Source organism: Hyperolius riggenbachi, chromosome 2, assembly GCF_040937935.1.
Source record: "Hyperolius riggenbachi isolate aHypRig1 chromosome 2, aHypRig1.pri, whole genome shotgun sequence".
Classification (NCBI taxonomy): Eukaryota; Metazoa; Chordata; class Amphibia; order Anura; family Hyperoliidae; genus Hyperolius; species Hyperolius riggenbachi.
The window spans coordinates 573,891,573-573,916,934 of NC_090647.1; the positions used below are offsets into that span (position 1 = coordinate 573,891,573).

A 25,362-nucleotide genomic window follows, 5' to 3' on the forward strand; every position below is an offset into this window, starting at 1 on the left:
TCCTCCTGCAGAGCTGTGAGGTGGATGATGATGATGATTGGTAAGGTGTATCTTCTGTCCTGCTGGGCTGTGAGGTGGAGGATGATGATGATTGGTAAGGCTTATCTTCTGTCCTCCTGCAGGGCTGTGAGGTGGATGATGATGATTGGTAAGGTGTATCTTCTGTCCTCCTGCAGGGCTGTGAGGTGGATGATGATGATTGGTAAGGTGTATCTTCTGTCCTCCTGCAGAGCTGTGAGGTGGATGATGATGATTGGTAAGGTGAATCTTCTGTCCTCCTGCAGGGCTGTGAGGTGGATGATGATGATTGGTAAAGTGTATCTTCTGTCCTCCTGCAGAGCTGTGAGGTGGATGATGATGATTGGTAAGGTGTATCTTCTGTCCTCCTGCAGGGCTGTGAGGTGGATGATGATGATGATTGGTAAGGTTTATCTTCTGTCCTCCTGCAGAGCTGTGAGGTGGATGATGATGATTGGTAAGGTGTATCTTCTGTCCTCCTGCAGGGCTGTGAGGTGGATGATGATGATGATGATTGGTAAGTTGTATCTTCTGTCCTCCTGCAGAGCTGTGAAGTGGATGATTATGATTGGTAAGGTGTATCTTCTGTCCTGCAGGGCTGTGAGTTGGAGGATGATGATTGGTAAGGTGTATCTTCTGTCCTGCAGGGCTGTGAGTTGGAGGATGATGATTGGTAAGGTGTATCTTCTGTCCTCCTGCAGAGCTGTGAGGTGGATGATGATGATTGGTAAGGTGTATCTTCTGTCCTCCTGCAGGACTGTGAGGTGGATGATGATGATTGGTAAGGTGTATCTTCTGTCCTCCTGCAGTGCTGTGAGGTGGATGATGATGATTGGTAAGGTGTATCTTCTGTCCTCCTGCAGGGCTGTGAGGTGGATGATGATGATTGGTAAGGTTTATCTTCTGTCCTCCTGCAGAGCTGTGAGGTGGATGATGATGATTGGTAAGGTGTATCTTCTGTCCTCCTGCAGGGCTGTGAGGTGGATGATGATGATTGGTAAGGTGTATCTTCTGTCCTCCTGCAGGGCTGTGAGGTGGATGATGATGATTGGTAAGGTGTAGCTTCTGTCCTCCTGCAGGGCTGTGAGGTGGATGATGATGATTGGTAAGGTTTATCTTCTGTCCTCCTGCAGAGCTGTGAGGTGGATGATGATGATTGGTAAGGTGTATCTTCTGTCCTCCTGCAGGACTGTGAGGTGGATGATGATGATTGGTAAGGTGTGTCTTCTGTCCTCCTGCAGTGCTGTGAGGTGGATGATGATGATTGGTAAGGTGTATCTTCTGTCCTCCTGCAGGGCTGTGAGGTGGATGATGATGATTGGTAAGGTTTATCTTCTGTCCTCCTGCAGAGCTGTGAGGTGGATGATGATGATTGGTAAGGTGTAGCTTCTGTCCTCCTGCAGAGCTGTGAGGTGGATGATGATGATTGGTAAGGTGTATCTTCTGTTCTCCTGCAGGGCTGTGAGGTGGATGATGATAATTGGTAAGGTGTATCTTCTGTCCTCCTGCAGGGCTGTGAGGTGGATGATGATGATGATTGGTAAGGTGTATCTTCTGTCCTCCTGCAGGGCTGTGAGGTGGATGATGATGATGATGATTGGTAAGGTGTATCTTCTGTCCTCCTGCAGAGCTGTGAGGTGGATGATGATGATTGGTAAGGTGTATCTTCTGTCCTCCTGCAGGGCTGTGAGGTGGAGGATGATGATGATTGGTAAGGCTTATCTTCTGTCCTCCTGCAGAGCTGTGAGGTGGATGATGATGATGATTGGTAAGGTGTATCTTCTGTCCTCCTGCAGGGCTGTGGGGTGGATGATGATGATTGGTAAGGTGTATCTTCTGTCCTCCTGCAGGGCTGTGAGGTGGATGATGATGATTGGTAAGGTGTATCTTCTGTCCTCCTGCAGGGCTGTGAGGTGGATGATGATGATTGGTAAGGTGTATCTTCTGTCCTCCTGCAGAGCTGTGAGGTGGATGATGATGATTGGTAAGGTGTATCTTCTGTCCTCCTGCAGGGCTATGAGGTGGATGATGATGATTGCTAAGGTGTATCTTCTGTCCTCCTGCAGGGCTGTGAGGTGGATGATGATGATTGGTAAAGTGTATCTTCTGTCCTCCTGCAGAGCTGTTAGGTGGATGATGATGATGATTGGTAAGATGTATCTTCTGTCCTCCTGCAGGGCTGTGAGGTGGATGATGATGATTGGTACGGTGTATCTTCTGTCCTCCTGCAGGACTGTGAGGTGGATGGTGATGATTGGTAAGGTGTATCTTCTGTCCTCCTGCAGGGCTGTGAGGTGGATGATGATGATTGGTAAGGTGTATCTTCTCTCCTGCAGGGCTGTGAGGTGGATGATGATGATTGGTAAGGTGTATCTTCTGTCCTACTGCAGAGCTGTGGGGTGGAGGATGATGATGATTGGTAAGGTGTATCTTCTGTCCTCCTGCAGGACTGTGAGGTGGATGATGATGATTGGTAAGGTGTATCTTCTGTCCTCCTGCAGTGCTGTGAGGTGGATGATGATGATTGGTAAGGTGTAGCTTCTGTCCTCCTGCAGAGCTGTGAGGTGGATGATGATGATTGGTAAGGTGTATCTTCTGTCCTCCTGCAGGGCTGTGAGGTGGATGATGATGATTGGTAAGGTGTATCTTCTGTCCTCCTGCAGGGCTGTGAGGTGGATGATGATGATTGGTAAGGTGTAGCTTCTGTCCTCCTGCAGGGCTATGAGGTGGATGATGATGATTGGTAAGGTTTATCTTCTGTCCTCCTGCAGAGCTGTGAGGTGGATGATGATGATTGGTAAGGTGTATCTTCTGTCCTCCTGCAGGACTGTGAGGTGGATGATGATGATTGGTAAGGTGTGTCTTCTGTCCTCCTGCAGTGCTGTGAGGTGGATGATGATGATTGGTAAGGTGTATCTTCTGTCCTCCTGCAGGGCTGTGAGGTGGATGATGATGATTGGTAAGGTTTATCTTCTGTCCTCCTGCAGAGCTGTGAGGTGGATGATGATGATTGGTAACGTGTAGCTTCTGTCCTCCTGCAGAGCTGTGAGGTGGATGATGATGATTGGTAAGGTGTATCTTCTGTTCTCCTGCAGGGCTGTGAGGTGGATGATGATGATTGGTAAGGTGTATCTTCTGTCCTCCTGCAGGGCTGTGAGGTGGATGATGATGATGATTGGTAAGGTGTATCTTCTGTCCTCCTGCAGGGCTGTGAGGTGGATGATGATGATGATGATTGGTAAGGTGTATCTTCTGTCCTCCTGCAGAGCTGTGAGGTGGATGATGATGATTGGTAAGGTGTATCTTCTGTCCTCCTGCAGGGCTGTGAGATGGAGGATGATGATGATTGGTAAGGCTTATCTTCTGTCCTCCTGCAGAGCTGTGAGGTGGATGATGATGATTATTGGTAAGGTGTATCTTCTGTCCTCCTGCAGGGCTGTGGGGTGGATGATGATGATTGGTAAGGTGTATCTTCTGTCCTCCTGCAGGGCTGTGAGGTGGATGATGATGATTGGTAAGGTGTATCTTCTGTCCTCCTGCAGGGCTGTGAGGTGGATGATGATGATTGGTAAGGTGTATCTTCTGTCCTCCTGCAGAGCTGTGAGGTGGATGATGATGATTGGTAAGGTGTATCTTCTGTCCTTCTGCAGGGCTGTGAGGTGGAGGATGATGATGATTGGTAAGGCTTATCTTCTGTCCTCCTGCAGAGCTGTGAGGTGGATGATGATGATGATTGGTAAGGTGTATCTTCTGTCCTCCTGCAGGGCTGTGGGGTGGATGATGATGATTGGTAAGGTGTATCTTCTGTCCTCCTGCAGGGCTGTGAGGTGGATGATGATGATTGGTAAGGTGTATCTTCTGTCCTCCTGCAGGGCTGTGAGGTGGATGATGATGATTGGTAAGGTGTATCTTCTGTCCTCCTGCAGAGCTGTGAGGTGGATGATGATGATTGGTAAGGTGTATCTTCTGTCCTCCTGCAGGGCTGTGAGGTGGAGGATGATGATTGGTAAGGTGTATCTTCTCTCCTGCAGGGCTGTGAGGTGGATGATGATGATTGGTAAGGTGTATCTTCTGTCCTACTGCAGAGCTGTGGGGTGGAGGATGATGATGATTGGTAAGGTGTATCTTCTGTCCTCCTGCAGAGCTGTGAGGTGGATGATGATGATGATTGGTAAGGTGTATCTTCTGTCCTGCTGGGCTGTGAGGTGGAGGATGATGATGATTGGTAAGGCTTATCTTCTGTCCTCCTGCAGGGCTGTGAGGTGGATGATGATGATGATTGGTAAGGATTATCTTCTGTCCTCCTGCATAGCTGTGAGGTGGATGATGATGATTGGTAAGGTGTATCTTCTGTCCTCCTGCAGGGCTGTGAGGTGGATGATGATGATTGGTAAGGTGAATCTTCTGTCCTCCTGCAGGGCTGTGAGGTGGATGATGATGATTGGTAAAGTGTATCTTCTGTCCTCCTGCAGAGCTGTGAGGTGGATGATGATGATTGGTAAGGTGTATCTTCTGTCCTCCTGCAGGGCTGTGAGGTGGATGATGATGATGATTGGTAAGGTTTATCTTCTGTCCTCCTGCAGAGCTGTGAGGTGGATGATGATGATTGGTAAGGTGTATCTTCTGTCCTCCTGCAGGGCTGTGAGGTGGATGATGATGATGATGATGATTGGTAAGGTGCATCTTCTGTCCTCCTGCAGAGCTGTGAGGTGGATAATGATGATTGGTAAGGTGTATCTTCTGTCCTCCTGCAGAGCTGTGAGGTGGATGATGATGATTGGTAAGGTGTATCTTCTGTCCTCCTGCAGGGCTGTGAGGTGGATGATGATGATTGGTAAGGTGTATCTTCTGTCCTCCTGCAGAGCTGTGAGGAGGAGGATGATGATTGGTAAGGTGTATCTTCTGTCCTCCTGCAGAGCTGTGAGGTGGATGATGATGATTGGTAAGGTGTATCTTCTGTCCTCCTGCAGGGCTGTGAGGTGGATGATGATGATTGGTAAGGTGTATCTTCTGTCCTGCAGGGCTGTGAGGTGGAGGATGATGATTGGTAAGGTGTATCTTCTGTCCTCCTGCAGGGCTGTGAGGTGGAGGATGATGATTGGTAAGGTGTATCTTCTGTCCTCCTGCAGGGCTGTGAGGTGGATGATGATGATTGGTAAGGTGTATCTTCTGTCCTCCTGCAGAGCTGTGAGGTGGATGATGATGATTGGTAAGGTGTATCTTCTGTCCTCCTGCAGAGCTGTGAGGTGGATGATGATGATTGGTAAGGTGTATCTTCTGTCCTCCTGCAGGGCTGTGAGGTGGATGATGATGATTGGTAAGGTGAATCTTCTTTCCTCCTGCAGGGCTGTGAGGTGGATGATGATGATTGGTAAAGTGTATCTTCTGTCCTCCTGCAGAGCTGTGAGGTGGATGATGATGATTGGTAAGGTGTATCTTCTGTCCTCCTGCAGGGCTGTGAGGTGGATGATGATGATGATTGGTAAGGTTCATTTTCTGTCCTCCTGCAGAGCTGTGAGGTGGATGATGATGATTGGTAAGGTGTATCTTCTGTCCTCCTGCAGGGCTGTGAGGTGGATGATGATGATGATTGGTAAGGTGTATCTTCTGTCCTCCTGCAGAGCTGTGAGGTGGATGATGATGATTGGTAAGGTGTATCTTCTGTCCTCCTGCAGGGCTGTGAGGTGGATGATGATGATTGGTAAGGTGAATCTTCTGTCCTCCTGCAGGGCTGTGAGGTGGATGATGATGATTGGTAAAGTGTATCTTCTGTCCTCCTGCAGAGCTGTGAGGTGGATGATGATGATTGGTAAGGTGTATCTTCTGTCCTCCTGCAGGGCTGTGAGGTGGATGATGATGATGATTGGTAAGGTTTATCTTCTGTCCTCCTGCAGAGCTGTGAGGTGGATGATGATGATTGGTAAGGTGTATCTTCTGTCCTCCTGCAGGGCTGTGAGGTGGATGATTATGATGATTGGTAAGGTGTATCTTCTGTCCTCCTGCAGGACTGTGAGGTGGATGATGATGATTGGTAAGGTGTATCTTCTGTCCTCCTGCAGTGCTGTGAGGTGGATGATGATGATTGGTAAGGTGTATCTTCTGTCCTCCTGCAGGGCTGTGAGGTGGATGATGATGATTGGTAAGGTTTATCTTCTGTCCTCCTGCAGAGCTGTGAGGTGGATGATGATGATTGGTAAGGTGTATCTTCTGTCCTCCTGCAGGGCTGTGAGGTGGATGATGATGATTGGTAAGGTGTATCTTCTGTCCTCCTGCAGGGCTGTGAGGTGGATGATGATGATTGGTAAGGTGTAGCTTCTGTCCTCCTGCAGGGCTGTGAGGTGGATGATGATGATGATTGGTAAGGTTTATCTTCTGTCCTCCTGCAGAGCTGTGAGGTGGATGATGATGATTGGTAAGGTGTATCTTCTGTCCTCCTGCAGGACTGTGAGGTGGATGATGATGATTGGTAAGGTGTGTCTTCTGTCCTCCTGCAGGGCTGTGAGGTGGATGATGATGATTGGTAAGGTTTATCTTCTGTCCTCCTGCAGAGCTGTGAGGTGGATGATGATGATTGGTAAGGTGTAGCTTCTGTCCTCCTGCAGAGCTGTGAGGTGGATGATGATGATTGGTAAGGTGTATCTTCTGTCCTCCTGCAGGGCTGTGAGGTGGATGATGATGATTGGTAAGGTGTATCTTCTGTTCTCCTGCAGGGCTGTGAGGTGGATGATGATAATTGGTAAGGTGTATCTTCTGTCCTCCTGCAGGGCTGTGAGGTGGATGATGATGATGATTGGTAAGGTGTATCTTCTGTCCTCCTGCAGGGCTGTGAGGTGGATGATGATGATGATAATTGGTAAGGTGTATCTTCTGTCCTCCTGCAGAGCTGTGAGGTGGATGATGATGATTGGTAAGGTGTATCTTCTGTCCTCCTGCAGGGCTGTGAGGTGGAGGATGATGATGATTGGTAAGGCTTATCTTCTGTCCTCCTGCAGAGCTGTGAGGTGGATGATGATGATGATTGGTAAGGTGTATCTTCTGTCCTCCTGCAGGGCTGTGGGGTGGATGATGATGATTGGTAAGGTGTATCTTCTGTCCTCCTGCAGGGCTGTGAGGTGGATGATGATGATTGGTAAGGTGTATCTTCTGTCCTCCTGCAGGGCTGTGAGGTGGATGATGATGATTGGTAAGGTGTATCTTCTGTCCTCCTGCAGAGCTGTGAGGTGGATGATGATGATTGGTAAGGTGTATCTTCTGTCCTCCTGCAGGGCTATGAGGTGGATGATGATGATTGGTAAGGTGTATCTTCTGTCCTCCTGCAGGGCTGTGAGGTGGATGATGATGATTGGTAAAGTGTATCTTCTGTCCTCCTGCAGAGCTGTTAGGTGGATGATGATGATGATTGGTAAGATGTATCTTCTGTCCTCCTGCAGGACTGTGAGGTGGATGGTGATGATTGGTAAGGTGTATCTTCTGTCCTCCTGCAGGGCTGTGAGGTGGATGATGATGATTGGTAAGGTGTATCTTCTCTCCTGCAGGGCTGTGAGGTGGATGATGATGATTGGTAAGGTGTATCTTCTGTCCTACTGCAGAGCTGTGGGGTGGAGGATGATGATGATTGGTAAGGTGTATCTTCTGTCCTCCTGCAGGACTGTGAGGTGGATGATGATGATTGGTAAGGTGTATCTTCTGTCCTCCTGCAGTGCTGTGAGGTGGATGATGATGATTGGTAAGGTGTATCTTCTGTCCTCCTGCAGGGCTGTGAGGTGGATGATGATGATTGGTAAGGTTTATCTTCTGTCCTCCTGCAGAGCTGTGAGGTGGATGATGATGATTGGTAAGGTGTAGCTTCTGTCCTCCTGCAGAGCTGTGAGGTGGATGATGATGATTGGTAAGGTGTATCTTCTGTCCTCCTGCAGGGCTGTGAGGTGGATGATGATGATTGGTAAGGTGTATCTTCTGTCCTCCTGCAGGGCTGTGAGGTGGATGAAGATGATTGGTAAGGTGTAGCTTCTGTCGTCCTGCAGGGCTATGAGGTGGATGATGATGATTGGTAAGGTTTATCTTCTGTCCTCCTGCAGAGCTGTGAGGTGGATGATGATGATTGTTAAGGTGTATCTTCTGTCCTCCTGCAGGACTGTGAGGTGGATGATGATGATTGGTAAGGTGTGTCTTCTGTCCTCCTGCAGTGCTGTGAGGTGGATGATGATGATTGGTAAGGTGTATCTTCTGTCCTCCTGCAGGGCTGTGAGGTGGATGATGATGATTGGTAAGGTTTATCTTCTGTCCTCCTGCAGAGCTGTGAGGTGGATGATGATGATTGGTAAGGTGTATCTTCTGTTCTCCTGCAGGGCTGTGAGGTGGATGATGATGATTGGTAAGGTGTATCCTTTGTCCTCCTGCAGGGCTGTGAGGTGGATGATGATGATGATTGGTAAGGTGTATCTTCTGTCCTCCTGCAGGGCTGTGAGGTGGATGATGATGATGATGATTGGTAAGGTGTATCTTCTGTCCTCCTGCAGAGCTGTGAGGTGGATGATGATGATTGGTAAGGTGTATCTTCTGTCCTCCTGCAGGGCTGTGAGATGGAGGATGATGATGATTGGTAAGGCTTATCTTCTGTCCTCCTGCAGAGCTGTGAGGTGGATGATGATGATGATTGGTAAGGTGTATCTTCTGTCCTCCTGCAGGGCTGTGGGGTGGATGATGATGATTGGTAAGGTGTATCTTCTGTCCTCCTGCAGGGCTGTGAGGTGGATGATGATGATTGGTAAGGTGTATCTTCTGTCCTCCTGCAGGGCTGTGAGGTGGATGATGATGATTGGTAAGGTGTATCTTCTGTCCTCCTGCAGAGCTGTGAGGTGGATGATGATGATTGGTAAGGTGTATCTTCTGTCCTTCTGCAGGGCTGTGAGGTGGAGGATGATGATGATTGGTAAGGCTTATCTTCTGTCCTCCTGCAGAGCTGTGAGGTGGATGATGATGATGATTGGTAAGGTGTATCTTCTGTCCTCCTGCAGGGCTGTGGGGTGGATGATGATGATTGGTAAGGTGTATCTTCTGTCCTCCTGCAGGGCTGTGAGGTGGATGATGATGATTGGTAAGGTGTATCTTCTGTCCTCCTGCAGGGCTGTGAGGTGGATGATGATGATTGGTAAGGTGTATCTTCTGTCCTCCTGCAGAGCTGTGAGGTGGATGATGATGATTGGTAAGGTGTATCTTCTGTCCTCCTGCAGGGCTGTGAGGTGGAGGATGATGATTGGTAAGGTGTATCTTCTCTCCTGCAGGGCTGTGAGGTGGATGATGATGATTGGTAAGGTGTATCTTCTGTCCTACTGCAGAGCTGTGGGGTGGAGGATGATGATGATTGGTAAGGTGTATCTTCTGTCCTCCTGCAGAGCTGTGAGGTGGATGATGATGATGATTGGTAAGGTGTATCTTCTGTCCTGCTGGGCTGTGAGGTGGAGGATGATGATGATTGGTAAGGCTTATCTTCTGTCCTCCTGCAGGGCTGTGAGGTGGATGATGATGATGATTGGTAAGGATTATCTTCTGTCCTCCTGCATAGCTGTGAGGTGGATGATGATGATTGGTAAGGTGTATCTTCTGTCCTCCTGCAGGGCTGTGAGGTGGATGATGATGATTGGTAAGGTGAATCTTCTGTCCTCCTGCAGGGCTGTGAGGTGGATGATGATGATTGGTAAAGTGTATCTTCTGTCCTCCTGCAGAGCTGTGAGGTGGATGATGATGATTGGTAAGGTGTATCTTCTGTCCTCCTGCAGGGCTGTGAGGTGGATGATGATGATGATTGGTAAGGTTTATCTTCTGTCCTCCTGCAGAGCTGTGAGGTGGATGATGATGATTGGTAAGGTGTATCTTCTGTCCTCCTGCAGGGCTGTGAGGTGGATGATGATGATTGGTAAGGTGAATCTTCTGTCCTCCTGCAGGGCTGTGAGGTGGATGATGATGATTGGTAAAGTGTATCTTCTGTCCTCCTGCAGAGCTGTGAGGTGGATGATGATGATGATTGGTAAGGTTTATCTTCTGTCCTCCTGCAGAGCTGTGAGGTGGATGATGATGATTGGTAAGGTGTATCTTCTGTCCTCCTGCAGGGCTGTGAGGTGGATGATGATGATTGGTAAGGTGAATCTTCTGTCCTCCTGCAGGGCTGTGAGGTGGATGATGATGATTGGTAAAGTGTATCTTCTGTCCTCCTGCAGGGCTGTGAGGTGGATGATGATGATGATTGGTAAGGTTTATCTTCTGTCCTCCTGCAGAGCTGTGAGGTGGATGATGATGATTGGTAAGGTGTATCTTCTGTCCTCCTGCAGAGCTGTGAGGATGATGATGATGATTGGTAAGGTGTATCTTCTGTCCTCCTGCAGAGCTGTGAGGTGGATGATGATGATTGGTAAGGTGTATCTTCTGTCCTCCTGCAGGGCTGTGAGGTGGATGATGATGATTGGTAAGGTGTATCTTCTGTCCTGCAGGGCTGTGAGGTGGAGGATGATGATTGGTAAGGTGTATCTTCTGTCCTCCTGCAGGGCTGTGAGGTGGAGGATGATGATTGGTAAGGTGTATCTTCTGTCCTCCTGCAGGGCTGTGAGGTGGATGATGATGATTGGTAAGGTGTATCTTCTGTCCTCCTGCAGAGCTGTGAGGTGGATGATGATGATTGGTAAGGTGTATCTTCTGTCCTCCTGCAGAGCTGTGAGGTGGATGATGATGATTGGTAAGGTGTATCTTCTGTCCTCCTGCAGGGCTGTGAGGTGGATGATGATGATTGGTAAGGTGAATCTTCTTTCCTCCTGCAGGGCTGTGAGGTGGATGATGATGATTGGTAAAGTGTATCTTCTGTCCTCCTGCAGAGCTGTGAGGTGGATGATGATGATTGGTAAGGTGTATCTTCTGTCCTCCTGCAGGGCTGTGAGGTGGATGATGATGATGATTGGTAAGGTTCATTTTCTGTCCTCCTGCAGAGCTGTGAGGTGGATGATGATGATTGGTAAGGTGTATCTTCTGTCCTCCTGCAGGGCTGTGAGGTGGATGATGATGATGATGATTGGTAAGGTGTATCTTCTGTCCTCCTGCAGAGCTGTGAGGTGGATGATGATGATTGGTAAGGTGTATCTTCTGTCCTCCTGCAGGGCTGTGAGGTGGATGATGATGATTGGTAAGGTGAATCTTCTGTCCTCCTGCAGGGCTGTGAGGTGGATGATGATGATTGGTAAAGTGTATCTTCTGTCCTCCTGCAGAGCTGTGAGGTGGATGATGATGATTGGTAAGGTGTATCTTCTGTCCTCCTGCAGGGCTGTGAGGTGGATGATGATGATGATTGGTAAGGTTTATCTTCTGTCCTCCTGCAGAGCTGTGAGGTGGATGATGATGATTGGTAAGGTGTATCTTCTGTCCTCCTGCAGGGCTGTGAGGTGGATGATTATGATGATTGGTAAGGTGTATCTTCTTTCCTCCTGCAGAGCTGTGAGGTGGATGATGATGATTGGTAAGGTGTATCTTCTGTCCTCCTGCAGAGCTGTGAGGTGGATGATGATGATTGGTAAGGTGTATCTTCTGTCCTCCTGCAGGACTGTGAGGTGGATGATGATGATTGGTAAGGTGTATCTTCTGTCCTGCAGGGCTGTGAGGTGGATGATGATGATTGGTAAGGTGTATCTTCTGTCCTCCTGCAGGGCTGTGAGGTGGAGGATGATGATTGGTAAGGTGTATCTTCTGTCCTCCTGCAGGGCTGTGAGGTGGAGGATGATGATTGGTAAGGTGTATCTTCTGTCCTGCTGGGCTGTGAGGTGGAGGATGATTATGATTGGTAAGGATAATCTTCTGTCCTCCTGCAGGGCTGTGAGGTGGATGATGATGATGATTGGTAAGGTGTATCTTCTGTCCTGCTGGGCTGTGAGGTGGAGGATGATTATGATTGGTAAGGATAATCTTCTGTCCTCCTGCAGGGCTGTGAGGTGGATGATGATGATGATTGGTAAGGTGTATCTTCTGTCCTCCTGCAGAGCTGTGAGGTGGATGATGATGATTGGTAAGGTGTATCTTCTGTCCTCCTGCAGGGCTGTGAGGTGGATGATGATGATTGGTAAGGTGTATCTTCTGTCCTCCTGCAAGGCTGTGAGGTGGATGATGATGATTGGTAAAGTGTATCTTCTGTCCTCCTGCAGAGCTGTGAGGTGGATGATGATGATTGGTAAGGTGTATCTTCTGTCCTCCTGCAGGGCTGTGAGGTGGATGATGATGATGATTGGTAAGGTGTATCTTCTGTCCTCCTGCAGAGCTGTGAGGTGGATGATGATGATTGGTAAGGTGTATCTTCTGTCCTCCTGCAGGGCTGTGAGGTGGATGATGATGATTGGTAAGGTGTATCTTCTGTCCTCCTGCAGAGCTGTGAGGTGCATGATGATGATTGGTAAGGTGTATCTTCTGTCCTCCTGCAGAGCTGTGAGGTGGATGATGATGATTGGTAAGGTGTATCTTCTGTCCTCCTGCAGGGCTGTGAGGTGGATGATGATGATTGGTAAGGTGTATCTTCTGTCCTCCTGCAGAGCTGTGGGGTGGAGGATGATGATGATTGGTAAGGTGTATCTTCTGTCCTCCTGCAGGGCTGTGAGGTGGATGATGATGATTGGTAAGGTGAATCTTCTGTCCTCCTGCAGGGCTGTGAGGTGGATGATGATGATTGGTAAAGTGTATCTTCTGTCCTCCTGCAGAGCTGTGAGGTGGATGATGATGATTGGTAAGGTGTATCTTCTGTCCTCCTGCAGGGCTGTGAGGTGGATGATGATGATGATTGGTAAGGTTTATCTTCTGTCCTCCTGCAGAGCTGTGAGGTGGATGATGATGATGATGATGATTGGTAAGGTGTATCTTCTGTCCTCCTGCAGAGCTGTGAGGTGGATGATGATGATTGGTAAGATGTATCTTCTGTCCTCCTGCAGAGCTGTGAGGTGGATGATGATGATTGGTAAGGTGTATCTTCTGTCCTCCTGCAGGGCTGTGAGGTGGATGATGATGATTGGGAAGGTGTATCTTCTGTCCTCCTGCAGGGCTGTGAAGTGGATGATGATGATTGGTAAGGTGTATCTTCTGTCCTGCTGGCCTGTGAGGTGGAGGATGATGATGATTGGTAAGGCTTATCTTCTGTCCTCCTGCAGGGCTGTGAGGTGGCTGATGATGATGATTGGTAAGGTGTATCTTCTGTCCTCCTGCAGAGCTGTGAGGTGGATGATGATGATTGGTAAGGTGTATCTTCTGTCCTCCTGCAGGGCTGTGAGGTGGAGGATGATGATTGGTAAGGTGTATCTTCTGTCCTCCTGCAGAGCTGTGAGGTGGAGGATGATGATTGGTAAGGTGTATCTTCTGTCCTCCTGCAGGGCTGTGAGGTGGATGATGATGATTGGTAAGGTGTATCTTCTGTCCTCCTGCAGGGCTGTGAGGTGGATGATGATGATTGGTAAGGTGTATCTTCTGTCCTCCTGCAGGGCTGTGAGGTGGATGATGATGATGATTGGTAAGGTGTATCTTCTGTCCTCCTGCAGAGCTGTGAGGTGGATGGTGATGATTGGTAAGGTTCATCTTCTGTCCTCCTGCAGAGCTGTGAGGTGGATGATGATGATTGGTAAGGTGTATCTTCTGTCCTCCTGCAGGGCTGTGAGGTGGATGATGATGATGATTGGTAAGGTGTATCTTCTGTCCTCCTGCAGAGCTGTGAGGTGGATGATGATGATTGGTAAGGTGTATCTTCTGTCCTCCTGCAGGGCTGTGAGGTGGATGATGATGATTGGTAAGGTGTATCTTCTGTCCTCCTGCAGAGCTGTGAGGTGGATGATGATGATTGGTAAGGTGTATCTTCTGTCCTCCTGCAGAGCTGTGAGGTGGATGATGATGATTGGTAAGGTGTATCTTCTGTCCTCCTGCAGGGCTGTGAGGTGGATGATGATGATTGGTAAGGTGAATCTTCTGTCCTCCTGCAGGGCTGTGAGGTGGATGATGATGATTGGTAAAGTGTATCTTCTGTCCTCCTGCAGAGCTGTGAGGTGGATGATGATGATTGGTAAGGTGTATCTTCTGTCCTCCTGCAGGGCTGTGAGGTGGATGATGATGATGATTGGTAAGGTTTATCTTCTGTCCTCCTGCAGAGCTGTGAGGTGGATGATGATGATTGGTAAGGTGTATCTTCTGTCCTCCTGCAGGGCTGTGAGGTGGATGATTATGATGATTGGTAAGGTGTATCTTCTGTCCTCCTGCAGAGCTGTGAGGTGGATAATGATGATTGGTAAGGTGTATCTTCTGTCCTCCTGCAGAGCTGTGAGGTGGATGATGATGATTGGTAAGGTGTATCTTCTGTCCTCCTGCAGGGCTGTGAGGTGGATGATGATGATTGGTAAGGTGTATCTTCTGTCCTCCTGCAGAGCTGTGAGGTGGATGATGATGATTGGTAAGGTGTATCTTCTGTCCTCCTGCAGAGCTGTGAGGTGGATGATGATGATTGGTAAGGTGTATCTTCTGTCCTCCTGCAGGGCTGTGAGGTGGATGATGATGATTGGTAAGGTGTATCTTCTGTCCTCCTGCAGAGCTGTGAGGTGGATGATGATGATTGGTAAGGTGTATCTTCTGTCCTCCTGCAGGACTGTGAGGTGGATGATGAGTATTGGTAAGGTGTATCTTCTGTCCTGCAGGGCTGTGAGGTGGATGATGATGATTGGTAAGGTGTATCTTCTGTCCTCCTGCAGGGCTGTGAGGTGGAGGATGATGATTGGTAAGGTGTATCTTCTGTCCTCCTGCAGGGCTGTGAGGTGGAGGATGATGATTGGTAAGGTGTATCTTCTGTCCTCCTGCAGGGCTGTGAGGTGGATGATGATGATTGGTAAGGTGTATCTTCTGTCCTGCTGGGCTGTGAGGTGGATGATGATTATGATTGGTAAGGCTTATCTTCTGTCCTCCTGCAGGGCTGTGAGGTGGATGATGATGATGATTGGTAAGGTGTATCTTCTGTCCTCCTGCAGAGCTGTGAGGTGGATGATGATGATTGGTAAGGTGTATCTTCTGTCCTCCTGCAGGGCTGTGAGGTGGATGATGATGATTGGTAAGGTGTATCTTCTGTCCTCCTGCAGGGCTGTGAGGTGGATGATGATGATTGGTAAAGTGTATCTTCTGTCCTCCTGCAGAGCTGTGAGGTGGATGATGATGATTGGTAAGGTGTATCTTCTGTCCTCCTGCAGGGCTGTGAGGTGGATGATGATGATGATTGGTAAGGTTTATCTTCTGTCCTCCTGCAGAGCTGTGAGGTGGATGATGATGATTGGTAAGGTGTATCTTCTGTCCTCCTGCAGAGCTGTGAGGTGGATGATGATGATTGGTAAGGTGTATCTTCTGTCCTCCTGCAGGGCTGTGAGGTGGATGATGATGATTGGTAAGGTTTATCTTCTGTCCTCCTGCAGAGCTGTGAGGTGCATGATGATGATTGGTAAGGTGTATCTTCTGTCCTCCTGCAGGGCTGTGAGGTGGATGATGATGATTGGTAAGGTGTATCTTCTGTCCTCCTGCAGGGCTGTGAGGTGGATGATGATGATTGGTAAGGTGTATCTTCTGTCCTCCTGCAGAGCTGTGGGGTGGAGGATGATGATGATTGGTAAGGTGTATCTTCTGTCCTCCTGCAGGGCTGTGAGGTTGATGATGATGATGATGATTGGTAAGTTGTATCTTCTGTCCTCCTGCAGAGCTGTGAGGTGGATGATGATGATTGGTAAGATGTATCTTCTGTCCTCCTGCAGAGCTGTGAGGTGGATGATGATGATTGGTAAGGTGTATCTTCTGTCCTCCTGCAGAGCTGTGAGGTGGATGATGATGATTGGGAAGGTGTATCTTCTGTCCTCCTGCAGAGCTGTGAGGTGGATGATGATGATGATTGGTAAGGTGTATCTTCTGTCCTGCTGGCCTGTGAGGTGGAGGATGATGATGATTGGTAAGGCTTATCTTTTGTCATCCTGCAGGGCTGTGAGGTGGCTGATGATGATGATTGGTAAGGTGTATCTTCTGTCCTCCTGCAGAGCTGTGAGGTGGATGATGATGATTGGTAAGGTGTATCTTCTGTCCTCCTGCAGGGCTGTGAGGTGGAGGATGATGATTGGTAAGGTGTATCTTCTGTCCTCCTGCAGAGCTGTGAGGTGGAGGATGATGATTGGTAAGGTGTATCTTCTGTCCTCCTGCAGGGCTGTGAGGTGGATGATGATGATTGGTAAGGTGTATCTTCTGTCCTCCTGCAGGGCTGTGAGGTGGATGATGATGATTGGTAAGGTGTATCTTCTGTCCTCCTGCAGGGCTGTGAGGTGGATGATGATGATTGGTAAAGTGTATCTTCTGTCCTCCTGCAGAGCTGTGAGGTGGATGATGATGATTGGTAAGATGTATCTTCTGTCCTCCTGCAGGGCTGTGAGGTGGATGATGATGATTGGTACGGTGTATCTTCTGTCCTCCTGCAGGGCTGTGAGGTGGATGGTGATGATTGGTAAGGTGTATCTTCTGTCCTCCTGCAGTGCTGTGAGGTGGATGATGATGATTGGTAAGGTGTATCTTCTGTCCTCCTGCAGGGCTGTGAGGTGGAGGATGATGATTGGTAAGGTGTATGTTCTGTCCTGCAGAGCTGTGAGATGGATGATGATGATGATTGGTAAGGTGGATCTTCTGCCCTCCTGCAGAGCTGTAAGGTGGATGATGATGATTGGTTAAGGTGTATCTTCTGTCCTGCAGGGCTGTGAGGTGGAGGATAATGATGATTGGTAAGCCTTATCTTCTGTCCTCCTGCAGAGCTGTGAGGTGGATGATGATGATTGGTAAGGCTTATCTTCTGTCCTCCTGCAGGGCTGTGAGGTGGATAATGATGATTGGTAAGGTGTATCTTATGTCCTCCTGCAGGACTGTGAGGTGGATGATGATGATTGGTAAGGTGCATCTTCTGTCCTGCAGAGCTGTGAGGTGGATGATGATGATTGGTAAGGTGTATGTGAGAATCTGCTCAGCTGCCTGTGCAGACAGGCAGCTTTTTGATCACTGTTCAGGTCTGCATTCTGCAGGTCTCTTTAAGGCTCCCTGCACACTGCAAATCCGTTTTCCGATTCCAATTCCGTTTCCGATTCCGATTTTCCTTGAATACATTCAACAGAAAAACGGATCAAAAAACGCAGCATGCAGTTAAGATTAAAAATCTGAATCGGAATCGGATGTAAAAACAGATTAAAAATCTGAATCTGAATCTGATTTGCTTGCAGTGTGCAAGAGGCCTAAGAGAGACCTTTTGTCAGTTCTGCAGCTTGCTGCTGAGGAATTTGCATACGTTTATCATGCAAATTGCCTAGCCACATCCATTGTGGGCTTGCTCTATATGTGTTTCCCACAATGCTTGGCTGGTCATAAGGAGTCTTCCTGTGAAACACTCCTGGAGGAGTGTCAGCCTTACTCTTTGAAGATCTGCTTAGAGTAATTTCTGAAACTGCGCTAGGCAGGTTTCCCTAGTGCAGTTAGGATTGCTTATCTGTTTGTTTGTTCTGTCTCCCTGGATCGCACTGGCCTCTTTTCGCTAGTGCTGTGGATCCTATCTCCTGCCTGTTCCTGTTTTCGTGTGTCTGTCTTGTCTGCTACGAACGCTTGCTGGAGGCTCGGTGAGGTAACCGTTAAGCAAGCGCTTGCGTCCTCTGTTTTATGTTTGTCTGTCGGTGGTTAGTTAGGCGTGCTTGTCCCTGTTGTGCTTATCACGCGGGGACCGCGCACAAACGCGTGCACTGTTGCGAATGAGTGCGGTGTTCGCGTTCAGTTAGCGTTTGTTGTTTTCTTTACCTTCTCGTTGTATGATTTGCTGTGCCTTTGCTACTCTCGTGCTTTGCCTTGCTGTAACCTTGTGTCACATCTGGCGATTGCACCTCTCGCGATCGCGTTCCTGCTTCATATCTGCTGTGGTGTGTGCACCATCGCGGGTTGGCGACTAGGTTGGCGCACACACATACAACCTGTCCCTTTGCTCGTTCTCATTCGCAATCGCTTCTCTTGCGATTGCGTTCTGCGCTTCGTACAATTCCTGTCTGGCATTTGTGGAGGTACAGAGGATTGTTCCTCTGCACTCCCCAACGCCATCTGCCGACAGGAATTTCCCTCTACGGGTGCGTAGCACCTTTTGCTGGGTTCCTGCAATTATACGCTTGTGGAGGATTTCCGCCGTATCAGCGCACGCGTTGTGCGCTGATCACGGAGGAAGTTCCACAATCGTTACAGTGTATCTTCTGTCCTCCTACAGGACTTTGAGGTGGATGATGATGATGATTGGTAAGGTGTATCTTCTGTCCTCCTGCAGAGCTGTGAGGTGGATGATGATGATTGGTAAGGTGTATCTTCTGTCCTCCTGCAGGGCTGTGAGGTGGATGATGATGATTGGTAAGGTGTATCTTCTGTCCTCCTGCAGGGCTGTGAGGTGGATGATGATGATTGGTAAAACTTATCTTCTGTCCTGCAGGGCTGTGGGGTGGAGGATGATGATGATTGGTAAGGTGTATCTTCTGTCCTGCAGAGCTGTGGGGTGGATGATGATGATTGGTAAGGTGTATCTTCTGTCCTGCAGGGCTGTGAGGTGGATGATGATGATTGGTAAGGTGTATCTTCTGTCCTTCTGCAGGACTGTGAGGTGGATGATGATGATTGGTAAGGTGTATCTTCTGTCCTGCAGGACTGTGAGGTGGATGATGATGATAGATGGTAAGGTGTATCTTCTGTCCTGCAGGGCTGTGAGGTGGATGATGATGAGATGATGGAAGTCTTGGCACAATGTGAAGATCATCAGCAGGAACAGGACACCCCTGAAAGGACATGTCACATGCATGAGCGTGTCCTGCCTATAGAAGACACAGTACAGGCCTTGGACATGCGAGAAGAAGGTGAGTGCCTTGCTGTTTTTCTCCTGTCCTGTGTCTGTAGTGATTGCAGCATTGTTTCCACCAGGCACTGCAGTCATGGATGTCAGCTTCTAAGTGGTTAATATTTATATAATACTCCTCTCTCACTACATGAAGCATGTATGGTATTTATATAGCACTGACATCTTCTGCAGCACTGTACAGAGTACATAGTAATATCACTGACTGTCCTCAGAGGAGCTCACACTCTAATCCTACCATAGTCCTAGTCTAATGTCCTACCATATTATTATTATTATGTATTTATATAGCACTGACATCTTCTGCAGCACTTTACAGAGTACATAGTAATGTCACGGACTGTCCTCAGAGGAGCTCACAATCTCATCCTACCATAGTCATAGTCTAATGTCCTACCATATTATTATTATTATGTATTTATATAGCACTGACATCTCCTGCAGCACATTACAGAGTACATAGTCATGTCACTGACTGTCCTCAGAGGGGCTCACACTCTAATCCTACCATAGTCATAGTCTAATGTCTTAATCTATTATTATTATGTATTTATATAGCACTGACATCTTCTGCAGCACTTTACAGAGTACATAGTAATGTCACGGACTGTCCTCAGAGGGGCTCACACTCTAATCCTACCATAGTCATAGTCTAATGTCCTACCATATTATTATTATGTATTTATATAGCACTGACATCTTCTGCAGCACATTACAGAGTACATAGTCATGTCACTGACTGTCCTCAGGGGAGCTCACACTCTAATCCTACCATAGTCATAGTCTAATGTCCTACCATATTATTATTATGTATTTATATAGCACTGACATCTTCTGCAGCACTGTACAGAGTACATAGACATGTCACTGACTGTCCTCAGAGGAGCTCACACTCTAATCCTGCCATAGTCGTAGTCTAATGTCCTACTATATTATTATTATGTATTTATATAGCACTGACATCTCCTGCAGCACATTACAGAGTACATAGTCATGTCACTGACTGTCCTCAGAGGAGCTCACAATCTAATCCTACCATAGTCATAGTTTAATGTCCTACCATATTATTATTATGTATTTATAGCACTGACCTCTTCTGCAGCACTGTACAGAGTACATAGTCATGTCACTGACTGTCCTCAGAGGAGCTCACAATCTAATCCTACCATAGTCATAGTCTAATGTCCTATCGTATTATTATTATGTATTTTTATAGCACTGACATCTTCTGCAGCACATTACAGAGTACATAGTCATGTCACTGACTGTCCTCAGAGGAGCTCACACTCTAATCCTACCATAGTCATAGTCTAATGTCCTACCATATTATTATTATGTATTTATATAGCACTGACATCTTCTGCAGCACATTACAGAGTACATAGTCATGTCACTGACTGCCCTCAGAGGAGCTCACACTCTAATCCTACCATAGTCATAGTCTAATGTCCTACCATATTATTATTATGTATTTATATAGCACTGACATCTTCTGCAGCACATTACAGAGTACATAGTCATGTCACTGACTGTCCTCAGAGGAGCTCACACTCTAATCCTACCATAGTCATAGACTAATGTCCTACCATATTATTATGTATTTATATAGCACTGACATCTTCTGCAGCACATTACGGAGTACATAGCCATGTCACTGACTGTCCTCAGAGGAGCTCACTATCTAATCCCTACCATAGTCATAGACTAATGTCCTACCATATTATTATGTATTTATATAGCACTGACATCTTCTGCAGCACATTACGGAGTACATAGCCATGTCACTGACTGTCCTCAGAGGACCTCACACTCTAATCCTACCATAGTCATAGACTAATGTCCTACCATATTATTATGTATTTATATAGCACTGACATCTTCTGCAGCACTGTACAGAGTACATAGTCATGTCACTGACTGTCCTCAGAGGACCTCACACTCTAATCCTACCACAGTCATAGTCTAATGTCCTACCATATTATTATTATGTATTTATATAGCACTGACATCTTCTGCAGCTCATCACAGAGTACATAGTCATGTCACTGGCTGTCCTCAGAGGAGCTCACACTCTAATCCTACCATAGTCATAGCCTAATGTCCTGCCATATTATTATTATGTATTTCTATAGCACTGACATCTTCCGCAGCACATTACAGAGTACAGAATCATGTCACTGACTGTCCTCAGAGGAGCTCACACTCTAATCCTACCATAGTCATAGTCTAATGTCCTACCATATTATTATTATGTATTTATATAGCACTGACATCTTCTGCAGCACATTACAGAGTACATAGTCATGTCACTGACTGTACTCAGAGGAGCTCACAATCTATTCCTTCCATAGTCATAGACTAATGTCCTACCATATTATTATGTATTTATATAGCACTGACATCTTCTGCAGCACTGTACAGAGTACATAGTCATGTCACTGACTGTCCTCAGAGGGGCTCACACTCTAATCCTACCATAGTCATAGTCTAATGTCCTACCATATTATTATTCTCTATTTATATAGCACTGACATCTTCTGCAGCACATTACAGAGTACATAGTCATGTCACTGACTGTCCTCAGAGGAGCTCACAATCTAATCCTATCATAGTCTAATGCCCTACCATATTATTATTATGTATTTATATAGCACTGACATCTCCTGCAGCACATTACAGAGTACATAGTCATGTCACTGACTGTCCTCAGAGGAGCTCACACTCTAATCCTACCATAGTCCTAGCCTAATGTCCTACCATATTATTATTATGTATTTATATAGCAGTGACATCTTCTGCAGCACATTACAGAGTACACAGTCATGTCACTGACTGTCCTCAGAGGAGCTCACACTCTAATCCTACCATAGTCATAATCTAATGTCCTACCATATTATTATTATTATGTATTTATGTAGCACTGACATCTTCTGCAGCACATTACAGAGTACATAGTCATGTCACTGACTGTCCTCAGAGGAGCTCACAATCTCATCCTACCATAGTCATAGTCTAATGTCCTACCACACTATTATTATGTATTTATATAGCACTGACATCTTCTGCAGCACATTACACAGTACATAGTCATGTCACTGACTGTCCTCAGAGGAGCTCACAATCTAATCCTACCATAGTCATAGTCTAATGTCCTACCATATTATTATTATTATGTATTTATATAGCACTGACATCTCCTGCAGCACATTACAGAGTACACAGTCATGTCACTGACTGTCCTCAGAGGAGCTCACACTCTAATCCTACCATAGTCATAGTCTAATGTCCTACCATATTATTATTCTCTATTTATATAGCACTGACATCTTCTGCAGCACATTACAGAGTACATAGTCATGTCACTGACTGTCCTCAGAGGAGCTCACAATCTAATCCTATCATAGTCTAATGCCCTACCATATTATTATTATGTATTTATATAGCACTGACATCTCCTGCAGCACATTACAGAGTACATAGTCATGTCACTGACTGTCCTCAGAGGAGCTCACACTCTAATCCTACCATAGTCATAGTCTAATGTCCTACCATATTACTATTATGTATTTATATAGCACTGACATCTTCTGCAGCACATTACAGAGTACATAGTCATGTCACTGACTGTCCTCAGAGGAGCTCACACTCTAATCCTACCATAGTCATAGTCTAATGTCCTACCATATTATTATTATGTATTTATATAGCAGTGACATCTTCTGCAGCACATTACAGAGTATATAGTCATGTCACTGACTGTCCTCAGAGGAGCTCACAATCTAATCCTATCATAGTCTAATGCCCTACCATATTATTATTATTATGTATTTATATAGCACTGACATCTCCTGCAGCACATTACAGAGTACATAGTCATGTCACTGACTGTCCTCAGAGGAGCTCACACTCTAATCCTACCATAGTCATAGTCTAATGTCCTACCATATTATTATTATGTATTTATATAGCAGTGACATCTTCTGCAGCACATTACAGAGTACATAGTCATGTCACTGACTGTCCTCAGAGGAGCTCACAATCTAATCCTATCATAGTCTAATGCCCTACCATATTATTATTATTATTATGTATTTATATAGCACTGACATCTCCTGCAGCACATTACAGAGTACATAGTCATGTCACTGACTGTCCTCAGGGGAGCTCACACTCTAATCCTACCATAGTCATAGTGTAATGTCCTACCATATTATTATTATGTATTTATATAGCAGTGACATCTTCTGCAGCACATTACAGAGTATATAGTCATGTCACTGACTGTCCTCAGGGGAGCTCACACTCTAATCCTACCATAGTCATAGTCTATTGTCCTACCATATTATTATTATGTAGTTATAAAGCACTGACATCTTCTGCAGCACTGTACAGATTATATAGTCATGTCACTGACTGTCCTCAGGGGAGCTCACACTCTAATCCTACCATAGTCATAGTCTAATGTCCTACCATATTATTATTATGTATTTATATAGCACTGACATCTCCTGCAGCACATTACAGAGTACATAGTCATGTCAATCTAATCCCTGCCATACTCCTAGTCTAATGTCCTAGAGACTCTTCTGTGTTATCGGGAGCTGCATTGTTCTCCAGTAGTCTGGATCATGACAGGTCTGCTTTGTGTGCACATTGTATTATTATTATTATTTATTTATAAAGCGCCAACATATTCCGTGGCGCTGTACAATGTAAGAAAACAAACGAGGGATACATAATGATACAGACAATGATATACATGAAATATAAACACTGATACAAGATACAGCACTGCTAATTACACTGACAGATGTAACATGATGACTGAAATGTATAAATGTCTAACAGAGTGCAAGCAATTACATTAATACCATTCCATGACACAAAAGGGTGAGAGCCCTGCCCTTGCAAGCTTACAATCTAAAGGAATGGGGTGGAAACAAGAGGTGGGGGAGTATACAGTATAAGTACAGGCAGTGCGTAATTAGGTTATTTAGTGGGTGCATGGCCTAAGCTAGAGAATATGCTTGTCGGAAAAGGTGGGTTTTGAGGGAGCGTTTAAAAATTTCAAAGGTGGGAGAGTGGCGAATGTGTTGTGGAAGGGCATTCCAGAGGAGGGGTGAGGCACGTGAGAAGTCTTGTACACGTGAATGTGAGGAGGTAATTGTAGAAGAGGATAAAAGAAGCTCGTGTGCAGATCTGAGATTGCGGTTGGGTTGGTATCTGGAGACTAGTGAGGAGATGTACCGGGGAGAGAGATTGTGGAGAGCTTTGTAGGTTATGGTTAAGAGTTTGAACTGAATCCTCTCATTAATTGGCAGCCAGTGAAGAGCTTGGCAGAGAGGAGCAGCAGAGGAAGAGCGAGAGGAGAGATGAATGAGTCGAGCAGCAGAGTTCAGTACAGAATTGAGCGGTGATAGTCGGTTATTTGGAAGTCCACCAAGCAATATATTGCAATAGTCCAATCGAGATATAATAAGAGCATGTACTAACATTTTGGTTGTGTCATGGGAGAGAAAAGGTCGGATACGTGCTGCTATGTTTTTCAGTTGGAAATGGCAGGAGCTGGTTAGGGAGTTAATGTGAGGAGTAAATGAGAGAGAAGAATCAAATATTACCCCCAAGCACCGTGCTTTGGGAACTGATGTTATAGACGTGTTGTTATCATTTATTGTAATATCAGGCAAAGGGGTGGACAGGATGGTGGAAAGACTCTTCTGTGTTATGGGGAGCTGCATTGTTCTCCAGTAGTCTGGATCATGACAGGTCTGCTTTGTGTGCACATTGTAGGCATAGAGACTCTCCTCTGCTATCTGGAACTCCATTCTTCTCGATGGGTGGAGCTTCTTCATCCTACGTTGTCCACCTGTCGTCTGACATGTTATAGCGGCCCTCAGCAGCTGCGCACCCTGGCCCACAGGTAAGTCTCATGTAATGGATGAGAGGAGATTGTATGACTGACACTTCTGTGGACAGTAATTGTGGAACTGCTTTGCCATTTACAATTGCCTTATTATTTAACATGTTGTTGAGATGTGACAATGTTATCCTGTACAGACAATAGCCCCGCCTCCTGATATCATGTACAGGCAATAGCCCCGCCTCCTGATATCATGTACAGACAATAGCGCCGCCTCCTGATATCCTGTACAGACAATAGCCCCGCCTCCTAATATCCTGTACAGACAATAGCCCCGCCTCCTGATATCCTGTACAGACAATAGCCCCGCCTCCTGGTATCCTGTACAGACAATAGCCCCGCCTCCTGATATTCTGTACAGACAATAGCCCCGCCTCCTGATATCCAGTGCAAGCAATAGCCCCGCCTCCTGATATCCTGTACATACAATTGCCCCACCTGCCTCCTGATATCCTGTACAGACAATAGCCCCGCCCCTGATATCCTGTAC

General features: G+C 46.6%; 1 protein-coding gene across 3 annotated transcripts in view; it reads left to right on the forward strand.

The window, feature by feature from the left end:
- RECQL4 (RecQ like helicase 4) overlaps positions 1–25,362 on the forward strand; it is a 219,395-nt gene that overhangs the window by 158,165 nt on the left and 35,868 nt on the right. For all 3 annotated transcript variants that reach the window (XM_068271053.1, XM_068271055.1, XM_068271054.1), the window contains 2 exons: positions 18,800–18,953; positions 24,743–24,872. In XM_068271053.1, the coding sequence (XP_068127154.1) occupies positions 18,800–18,953; positions 24,743–24,872 (284 nt within the window). The remainder of the gene's footprint in view (positions 1–18,799; positions 18,954–24,742; positions 24,873–25,362) is intronic.